Source organism: Aulostomus chinensis, chromosome 14 (genome assembly GCF_037954235.1).
Source record: "Aulostomus chinensis isolate RoL2024-O1b breed Wild chromosome 14, RoL_Achi_v1.0, whole genome shotgun sequence".
Classification (NCBI taxonomy): Eukaryota; Metazoa; Chordata; class Actinopteri; order Syngnathiformes; family Aulostomidae; genus Aulostomus; species Aulostomus chinensis.
In genome coordinates this window covers 21,491,558-21,502,772 of record NC_141333.1, presented here as the reverse complement: position 1 = coordinate 21,502,772, position 11,215 = coordinate 21,491,558, and the positions used below count along the sequence as shown (strand labels likewise).

Below are 11,215 nucleotides of genomic sequence, written 5' to 3'. Positions count from 1 at the left end.
TGTAGGAGCTTCGCGCTGGTTGGCATCGAGCCTGATATGACAGACGTAGAGAGTGAAAGAGTTTTGCTGGAGGTGTCTGTTTTAGCTCGTCCACCCCTTATTTATCTTCTCTGACTGCGTCGCAGAAACTTTCCTACCGCAGAGCCACTTCCCCTCACACACTCCCTCTCGCCATAATGGAATTTCAGCACGTTGTAAGTTGATTTTGACAAGCACTTGACATAAACACAGAGAAAGTAAGTGTCTACTCCAGGGCTCCAGAGGAATTCCTGGCTGCTCTCCGCTGTGCTGGACAGCTCACAGAGTCGAGGCAGAGCGCCAAGACGGAGGGCCACACACGGGGCAAGAGTTAAATATTCCTAAAAAGAGGAGCAGAAACACAAGGGTCCAAGTTCAACGAAGGGGACACTGAAGGGAAGAAGTCCGCCTTTCACACCGAGGGAATTTGATATGTCGTTAATGAAAGTGAATTATAGATCACTTGAGAGAGGAGATGAGGGAGCAGCTCCGGTCATGTGACAAAAGAGGGGAGGATGAAAGATAGATTTAAAAGAGCTGGGAGAAGATGGACTTTGCAACAAAGAGAGAGAAGTGATAAACTACAGAGGAGTTTTCAATCATCTGCGTCCCTGATCTGTCACTCAAATCCATTAAAAGCGTCATTATAACAAGGAGGCATCAAGTCCATTTAATCCAGGTAGACGCTACATTATTCATCAGCTGGATCTCAGGCCCATCTGGTGCAGGGGAGCGTGTCGGGTTCAGCTGGCCTACTTGTGTAGTGTAGCTGATGTATATTTTCATGTCTCGTGTATTCGCAGTGAAGATCAGTGTGATGCTTGTGTGGGTGTGTTTGTGATGTGACCACCTGAGGCCAGAGGGGAGGATCCCAGGTGTGTGTTTGCATGCACACTGCTGACTCTGTGTGTGTGTGTGTGTGTGTGTGTGTGTGTGTGTGCACGCACGCGCGTGTTTGTGTGTTTGCAGCCGACTGAAATTGGAAAAGAGAGGGGAGAGAGTGAAGATGACAGAGCAAAACTGAGAGAAATGGAAGGACATTGAATACGGAGGAAATAGAGTGAGAGCAAGCTGAAGGGAGGGAACATGTTAAAGAGCCTGAGTGGGAATGAAAAGTGATGAAAGGAGAAAAGACTGATAAGCCTGAGTGATAGAGGGAGGAGGAGAAAAGAGAGCTGTTGGTATCTGACCTTCACTCACTCTCCACTCATCCTCTTCCAGAGGAAGAAGGGATCATATGGAGAAATGATGGAAAGGAGGATGGTGGTATTCTGACTAATGCTGTATTTGAGAGGAGTGTGAAGGCGTAAGTTATGGAGAAAAGGTCAGCTATTCTTAGGCTTAGCCAGCACCAGCGCCGTGCGTTCGGCAGGATAAACGGGGAGCTGCTTGATCTCGGGGGGGCGCGTGCACCCGCCGCTAAAACCTGAACACTTGATTGAAAAGGTTTTTTTTAACTTCTGTTCTTTATCTGTGACTTTATTTTCGGTTCAAAGGCGTTTGATGGCAGAGACCTTTTACCTTTTTTCTTCATGCATTCATTATTAATCATCAGAAATCCTGAGAATTTGAGGTCTTCACACATTTCAGACACCAGAGTTGCTCAGGTGAACTGAGGAGTCGATGAAGCCCCTGTGGGTGCTGCTGCAGGACGGGGCAGGCGCTCCGGCTCCGAGGTGATCCCGGCTCCGCTCAGGGGCCTCAGATGTGTCTTATCGGCCCAAAACGAGAGTCACGTTGGATTTCAACATCATTACATTCACACTGCTTTAGCTCACGGCAAGGCTGTTGTTGGGGTCCAGGCAGGTGTGAACACAGCAGCCCTGCTCAGGTGTGAAGTGACTAAACAAGGGGAGCAGGACCCTGTGAGACGCTTCCAAACTCTGATGCAGTTCCTCTGTGCTGAGACCCAATTACCAGCTTACCCTGCATGTGTGGAACCAAACAGGTCCTGGAACCAGGCGGAATTTCCCATTTTAGAGGCAAGAAGTGGAAAGTATAAAGAAAACACAGCACCTTCCTCCTGTGGTTCTTGTGAAGATGTCAGCCGACCATAAAGACCATGAAAATTGAGCTGAACACAGCAGGAATGTGTGGAAATCAGTGGAACTCAACACGCCTCCGTGACAGAAAACCACATTTATGTACGTTAGTGACTAACACATTCATCACCATGGACAGGCGGCGCTTTCTGGGCTCTCCTGACCGCCAGCATGATGACATCACTGCCTGTCATGTCATCAGCGTGTTTAGAAATGAGTCTCTGTGATTGAGGGCGTCGAGCGTAAATGCATGTGTGTGTAAACCCCCCCCCCTCCATACGAGACCCCAGCCATACTGATTAGCATATGCATTGGCATAATTAATCTGCTTATAAATAGATGTGTTGCCGGTGTGGAGGACGGCCCCCGGCCCCGCGGGTTACCACCACTCAGCTCTGATCATCTGGAGGTTAGGACAGCGGGTAAACGTGCGTGCGTGCGTGCGTGCGTGCGTGCGTGCGTGCGTGCGTGCGTGCGTGCGTGCGTGCGTGCGTGTGTGTGGTGGAGGGGAGGGAACATACAGTATGTAACAGAGGGAAGTTCATGAAAAGAGCACGCAGATTCGCCACGGGGACGAGAGTTTCAGATGTAAACAAAAACACCTTCTTACTTTAGCATTCTCCTTCATACAAAAATAGACATCGGCATCCTGCTTGTGTGTGTGTGTGTGTGTGTGTGTGTGTGTGTGTGTGTGTGTCTGTGTGTGTGTGAGGTTTGTTTCTAGTGCAATGTGTCAGTGTGTTCCTTCTGCCTGCATCTGTGAGGAAGCCAAGTGTGTGTTGTCATAACTGCTGCTGCTACTTCCTTTGCTACTATTTCGGTCCTCCTGGTCGCCGCCTGTGGTGCATCACCGAGCTGCAGGGCAGTGGCGTTCTTCTCCTCACCGCCTGCTAACTGTCACACTGACCACCAGCTCTGCAGTATCACCATAACACAGTGACATCATGCTGTGCAGCTGAAACGTATTTATACTCCAGTCAGCGGAGGACACAGTCGCGTGCCGGCCCCCAGCTATCGCAGCGTCTACGTTCTGCTGGAGGGGACGTTTGTTCAGAGAGAAGAGCGTTTTCTCCTCCTCCTCAGCGCTCCCTCGATTATGTGGCGTGTTCCTCGTCGTGGGCTCTCGTCAGCATCCGTCCCCGTCCTCCATGCTGCTTTCACTACAGCTCCCAACGATGCTCACTCTGCTGCTGCCATGGCAACAACTTTCACTTCTCTTTGATAACAGTGACTCAGTTAGTGACGATGAACGTGACGCACCAGAAACGAACGACTGCAGTGGGGTTTTACCCACCATGACGAGCAGCTACGACTGTTAGAGGAGGAGAAACACAACACGTTTCTTATGTCAAGTATTTCTCGTGCCGACAAACAAAGTCGAAGATTTACAATCAATCAAAGCAAAAATGATTGAAATTCAACTTTTTCAGAAGCAAATGCTCACAAGCTCTTGATAGAGCTCCTTGTAGTTTTTTGAGATAAATTTATTTATCGCACTTCATAACTGGTTTACTATTTTCCACAAAAGGATCAGCGGATGAACACGTTCCTCTGATTACTGTTTCACAAAACATGCAAGCTCCTGCGCCCAGATCGACTCCAGCTGGAGGCGAATACAGAGGCATTCTGGCTTGCAAGACGTTTCTGAGGCCCGTGAGTCTGCACGCACTCAGGTGAACTCATGACCTCTGTTCGGGGCCAAAAACAAATCTCCCAACATGCACATCTTCAGTCTGAAGAATGGTCACATGATTAATGCTCATGCAGACTGCTAGGATATTAATGAGTGCTTCCATGCTCCGCAGGCACCATGGCTAATGCCACGATGAGGGAAAATCAATTTCAATTTCCAGCGCTGGCCCAGACGCTCTCCAACCCTCATTTATAAAGTTTGGGCTCTTATAAAACTCTCACACACAGATTTGAGAGGACAGGATTTCAAATCAAATGCCACCTGTAGCTCCATAAACACAAAAACCGGCTTTACAGAGGATGTTTGCCTTCCCTGCCAGCACAGACTCATAAACCCGAGGCTTTTATTAAGATGAGGTTATTGACTGCGGGACATTTTAATATCAGGCCTGAAACAGGAGGCGTGTCACAGCAGTGAGGGTTCTATGAGGGAACCAGCATGTACGGGCAGAGGAACTCTAGCCAGACTGGTGCCCGAGTGATGGACCGGGAGAGAAACACAGAGACAAAGGAACAGGAGGGGAGGAGAGGCTGAAGCCTCAGATTTTCCACTCTTCTTACATCATTTCTCTGACCTCTGATTGTATGAATCACTCATAAAGGCTTTCTAAAAGGCATCCAAAACATTCTCCTGCTCAGGGAAATGCCAAAATGGTGAGGCAGCTTTCTCTTCACCACTGACTCAAGTGGTTATTTATTATAAGCTAATTTCTACGTTCCCACATAACAAACCTGCTGGTTCCGCGGGAGGCATTTAAGCTAGGAAACCTCTGTCAGTGTGGATGAAGATAGGACGACACTCACGCCGCCGCTGCCGCCGCGCCTCCTCCGTGTTCCTGAGTTCATAACAAGCAGCCAGGACTTGCTGCAGGCGCACAGACGAGACCCCGAAGGACCTGGTGTGTGTGTGTGTGTGTGTGTGTGAGAGAGAGAGAGAGAGAGACAGAGAGAGAGCGAGAGAGAAAGTGTGCATGTGTGCGCACGTCTGTGTGTGTGTGTGTTCTCACTATCTTACAGCTGCAGCATGAAGCTGGAACTGTTACATTGTGTGAGGTAATAAAAAGCAACTTCTCTGCACACACACACACATACGCGTACACACACACATTCACACACACACACCTGGCTGGAGGCAAGCTTGGCAGGGTGAGACTGAGCAGATCAACTTGCTGGGACCGCTCCGTTCCAGATGGTGATGGAGAGTGACGGCGGGACCGCCATGTGAACTGATGGCCTTCACACAGAGACAGAGAGAGTGACTGAGAGAGAGAAAGAGAGAGAGAGAGAGGAAAATGAAGGGGAACGAGGTAGTTGGGAAAGCGTGTGCGCAGAGAGAAGATAGACCGTGACAGTTTGAGCTAAGAGAAAGTCAGAACTGGGCTAAGATGTGGTTTGGTCTACAGTGGCGGAGACGACACGAGTACTGCACTCAAGTACAGTTCTGAGTTTCTGAAGATTTAATTCAAACTAGTGAAGTCCATGCAATGTTTCCTGTCAGTGCCTGTCCTCCCGTCTCCCTCGCTGCACCACGACCAGCTAAAACAATCTAGTCACATGCCTGATTTTTGTCACGAGTCCTGCAGCAGTCTGGAGACCTTGCAGTGGACTCGAGCTGTGTAGGCTTGATACTTCGGTCCACCGCTGCTTCTGCTGCTCTAATTCTCTGTGATTAATTCATCAAAATTCATCTTCACTTTTGGCTGGAAGAAGCTAAAATGTCTCACTTCAAATTGAATTTGGTAAATCAGGGGAGAGATGAACTCGAGATCTGTCCTCCCTGATGGCCATGGCGGTCAAACCGGGAGGCACGAGGCCGTCAGAGCCTCTCAGGCTCCGTCTCTGATGCGTGTGATCTTCTTCTTCTGTTAATTTCCAGCGTCTCGCTGCCCTCTCCATTCACAAGGTACCACACAGGGGGACCAGGGCGCCATTCATTGCATCAAGACCACATTATTATCTCCTGAAATTAGTCCGTGAACAAACTCTCCAAATACCTGCGTCCAGCAGAGGCAAGCAGCCAGCTGGGTCTCCGGTCCTCCGCCTCCTCCCCGGATCTACCTGGTGGCGACGAGGTGGTCTGCTGCAGCGTGCGGCGAGGCACAAACACACCTGGTTAGGGTTGAGTAAGTGTCATCAGTGTGAAGCACAGAGCTGTAAACAGTGTGTCCAGTGACAAAAGGTCCTCCCATATTCCCACTGATGCCATCGCACCATTCCAGCGTGTTGTGTGAGAGGTGAGTCGTTGCTCACTGGTTCATGAGGGCGCGTGTAAGTCACACGTGTGGCCCTGTATGCTCACGACCGACCTCTTCAAACTCCTTAAACCTGAAGCTGTGGCTCTGGCAAGTAGCCGGAGAAATATAGATCATATCTATCAACTCTCACAATCTTCCTCCCATTTCTCACTTCCATGTTCAGACCTTTGGCTTTATTGGTAGATGAGCACCGTTTAATTAACGTTGTTAACAGCAATCATCCATCAGCCAGCAGGACCGTGGCCAGACTCTCGCCTCCGTCCCATCGTTGGCTTCTCCTCGGAGGTCTGAGTTTGTCTCTGTGCGAATGCAAATATTTCCACTGCAAATTTGTTTGACTTTGGCCCTCAATTTTCTCTCATTGTTCACAGCTTGAAAAAATGTCTCTTTTTGCAGAGTCAAGCACAATTAAGCATGCAAGGGGGTTGGGAGCGAAGGAGCATGGGAATTAGTGGCGCTGGCGACGAGAAATGAAATCAGATGGACTGATAAAAGAAGCTTTTGCTGCTCTGCTCTCGTCTCTGATCGCAGCATCAGATACACACTCAGCAGCCTCTCGGCATGAGAGGGACCTGGACCTGCTGCGCCACTGCAGCACAATGACACGAGCCCAGCAGGTGCTGCTGAAGAGTTGGCCTTCCATGACCCCTGACCTCTGTCCTTGAAGTATCATTCAACATGAACACACACACACACACACACACACAGAGTCAGCTGTGGGTGCAGCTGATTATTATTTTCCTCATGATGACTGGCAGAGAAAACCTCAGTGTTCAAATGATGCGCATGAGGAGGTGGAGGGTTGATGTGCGTTCACTTGCAGTCACCTTTTTGTCTGTGTGTGAGTGTGTATGTGTAAGTGTGTGCATGTGTGTGTTGTTCTGTGTGTGTGTAGCATAATAATGTTCTGTGTGTGTGTAGCATAATAATGTTGCCATGTCCTAGACAGCCAGGACTCACTCTACATTAGGAAGAGGAAATCTATAGTGTCTCCCTGGATTACTTATCATAAAGGTTATCACTGCATTGAAAACGACTTTGTTTGTGTGTGTGTGTGTGTGTGTGTGTGTGTGTGTGTGTGTGTGTGTGAGAGAGTGTACCTATGTCTCCAGAGTGATCGTATTCATCCCCTTCTTTTGTTCCCTCCCTGAAGTTCTGCCCTTCCTATATACTGATTGCCTCTTCTTCCTCTCATTAATCCACATCCTCTCTCTTTTCTTCTCTTCTTCCTTGCTCTCCTTCACCTCCAGATGAGGGTCAGACGGTTTGCAACAGCCCCCCAGAGCTGGCAGGCCAGCGGTTGGCGGAGGTTGGCATGCAGCTGCGGGCAGACTGCCACCAAGGTTTGGGCTACTGGGACTACCTCTTCTTCATCGCCATCGGCTTTGTCATCTTCTCGGCGGGCACGGTGTCGGCCTGGGTGATGGGCGTGCTCATGGTGCTGTACGAACGCTACAGCAAACGCAAGAGTGAGGAACTTGACAGTGATGATGAAAACGGGAGGGGAGGGATGAGTTCCGGAGGAGGGGGAGGGGGGGCAGGCAACCAGGGGAACGGGGATGTGAACAAGCCTGGCATGCAGGTGTGATGGACTGATGAGACCAGAAGGCGAGGAGGAAGCACTGAGAGGACCCTGAGACCAAAGGCTCCGCAACGAACCAAGACTGTTTCTCTTTGTTACAGATTTAGATATCGCAATATGCTCCTAAAATACTGAACTGAATGGGTGTGTGTGTGTGTGTGTGTGTGTGTGTGTGTGTGTGTGTGTGTGTGTGTGTGTGTGTGTGTGTGCGCGTGCAAGAGAGAGAGACATAGAAAGCATTAAGGACAACTATGCCTTCATTTCAGGAGTGACCTCTGAGATTATTGAGAGCAATAAACCCCCATCCCCACCCCTACACACACACACACACACACACACACACACACACACACACACACACACACACACACACACACACACACACAAACTGGGTGTGTGATGCCTTACCTCTGCTCCAGTCAAAAGGAACTCTAATCGTTCAGTCCTGAGATGTGACTTCCCTGAAAGCCTTAAGGCGACTCACTTGAACAGCTGAGCAGTCACTGCTGTCTTCTAGAGAACCTGAACCTAGAATCTGTCCACCACGAGCAGTTTGGGATCTTTTGGAATAAACTGAATGTAACAAGTGTGAGTGAAACCTTTCAGCTTCTCCTGCTGTTGGTAAGAACAACACATCTCCTCCTGAGTTTAAAGGCACCTTGTGGAGTTTGCGGTTCGCAAATTGCTGCAGAGGACTTTTTGATAAGCCGTTCAAAGTGCACACATGACCATCCTGGTGACATCACAGTGGCTCAAATTCACATTTTTGGTAACATAAATACACAACATGGAGACTCTGGTTAGGAAACAGCCATGTCAGAGCCAAAAGGACAACGGCTAGTTGACTCACATGGATGTAAACTATGCAGCATTCAACATATTTAGGAAGGGAATCAAGTGCCACAGGGATGAGATGTTTTCACAGGCCAACCCTGAAGTTAGCAAGTTAGCGTTGGCACAGGTTCCTTTGGCCAAAGGCCAATGCAGTTTTTTACTGCAGAGAATAAGTTCAGAGGAAAACAATAATTTGATTTATAGAATTTTGTCAGCAAGATGTTTTTCACAAATGAACGCACTTGTGTTTTTGGAAGCATAAATACAACTGCTTGAAGTAAAAACCTAACGCTAGGCGATGAGCAACCACAGCTAGCTTTGTGCTTCTTTTTACTTCAGCATGATGATGTTTAATGTCCAAAACAAACTCCATAGTCCTGTTTAGTCACTTGTAAACGCATAAAAGCTTCAGAGGTGTGAAATTTACTGACTGATTTTTTGCCGCAGAGGAAAAACATGAAATACGTTCTGGTCAGTGAGTAAACGCTCATCTCGTCTGTGAAACACAAGCCGCAGCTTCAAGACGAGCGCACCAGAGGTTTAACAACTGGTTTTAGGACTCGTTCCTGCACTGCTCTACAAACATACATACACGTGTATCTTGATCAAGTAAATCTGAATGTAAAATTGTTGTTGATTTTAAAAAAAAAAAAAAACTCCACAGGGCACCTTTAAAATTCTTCCCCTGCACAGACAGGCAGAATCAGTCTACCTACAGCGACATTACGTGACTGTATCGTCTCTGGTGTGTGTTCATCTTCTTGTTTGTGTGTGTGTGTAAATGCTTCCCCGTGCCACGGTAGCTCTCCATCCGACCTGCCCGGAGGAGTGGGGCAGGTTCATGGTGGCTGCGCATGAAGACAGCGTCAGGGTGATGGAGATGCTCATATTGCTAACAATGACTCTATGTGACTGCAGGCCTCGCTTGGCTGACCTCATGTTACAGTTGTGCACATACAGGCCGCAGTCTATAGCCCAGCTGTCAGTGTGGAAGTGGGCCTCTGGAGTGGTGTGTGTGCGCATGCGTGTGTGTGTGTGTGCGCATGCGTGTGTGTGTGTGCGCGCGCGCATGCGTGCATGTGTGTGTGTGTGTGTGTTTGTGCGTGACTGTGAGTGTGTTTAAGTGGGGCAGAGCGATCACACAGCATCTCTCTGAGCGGCATGGACGAGTGATTCATGAGCCCAGACTCATCAAAAGCCTTCCTCCTCCATTCTGCTCGGCTTCCGGCCTGTCCATCACGGGATGGATGGGAGGTAGATGATAAACTCTCGATAGACGCGGGCGGAGAAAGAGCTGGGTCACCATCAGAATCGAGAATTCATCCTAACTGATGTACTCAGCAGCTTTATTGGTAGACTGATTGATAGCAGGGCTGTTCATGTCCTGGATGAATTGGTGTGGTTAAATGATATCTCTCCAGAGGGCTGTGTGCTATGCACATAGAGTGTGCCTGTGTGTGTGTGTGTGTGTGTGTGTGTGTGTGTGTGTGTGTGTGTGTGTGTGTGTGTGTGTGTGTGTGTGTGTGTGTGCGCGTGTGCATTTTATGATTATTTCCAGCCTTGTATATGCTGGTGACAGTGTATCGTTATGCAGAAGAGTGACGACACAGGGTTGCTTTTTTCAATAAGAGGGTAATTTGTAATCAAAATCTGTCACATGGAAGCCTGCTGAAGTGGATCTTTATCAACACACACTTCCTCCCTCTGTCAAATACAAGAAACTGCACACACACACACACACACACACACACACACACACACACACATATACAGATAACCACATGCACAATAAATCTCAAGGGCACAGCTAAAGTCAGAGCTGCAGGCTTGAGAACATTAGCACTCCCGTTTTGGTCTCTCTTATCATGCATCACTACATCCCCTCATCCTCCCCTCCATCCACCATCTGACACTGTCATCAGCCTTCACACGCACACACACACACACACACACACACACCTAGACCTATAATTTATCTGTTAAACCTTTGGGCTGTCATTATCAGATCATTTGCTCAAAGGCAAGCTCAGCGGTGCACAGGCTAACTGTTAATGTCAGCACCTCTTATGTTGCGTCCCATTCAGGCAAATTTGACCTACAAGAGTGTGACATCACGGCTAAACACCTGGAAGTCTCATTAAAGGTGCTATTTATAGGTAACTCCTTTCAAACCCATGTGATGCTGTGTTACAGAGATAGCTACTGAAGTTAGCTTGCTAGCTGGCCTGGGTCCTTCCTGTCACCATCATCATCTCTTCTCCTAGTGAGAAAGTGGAATAAATGAAGGTAAAACCGGTTTTGCCCTTGGCGAGTTAAGGGAGGATTTTCCTGTTAGACCTGCTGGGCAAAAGCCACCATGACTGCATAGCCAGAACTGGAGACGGTGACTTTGCTGTGTCACTTTATTGACAGTTGCTGTGTTCCAAATCACAGTTCTACGTTTCTGTGTACGCTTCCCTCTGTGAATTCTCAACAGCGCGTATCTTTTCAGATCCACTGTTGTGTGACTTCCAGAAATCCTCCTATTGAGCTTAAAAAGTGTCATTTTAAAAGAAAAAATCCACTTGATGAATGAAAAAATAAACCAAATGTATATTAGCCAAGTAAAGCCTTAGAGTTACTGCACTTGCACTGCAGCATTGTTGTTGTTACTCCAGACCTGCACCTTTGCCAGTGATGGTTTTTCTGGTGCTTAAACTGTGTTAATAGCACAGGGGAAATCAATAAATTTATTTCTCAAATATTTATAACTCCATAAACTCACTGTATACACAACTGGATATCCTTTTATG

General features: G+C 48.2%; 1 protein-coding gene across 1 annotated transcript in view; it reads left to right on the top strand.

Moving 5' to 3' along the window:
- The window catches only part of lrrc52 (leucine rich repeat containing 52), a 12,927-nt gene extending 5,332 nt beyond the window's left edge, over positions 1–7,595 (top strand). Inside the window, exon 2 of the mRNA XM_086224155.1 lies at positions 7,258–7,595. Within this exon, the coding sequence (XP_086080281.1) occupies positions 7,258–7,595 (338 nt within the window). The remainder of the gene's footprint in view (positions 1–7,257) is intronic.
- The last annotated feature ends 3,620 nt before the right edge of the window (positions 7,596–11,215 follow it).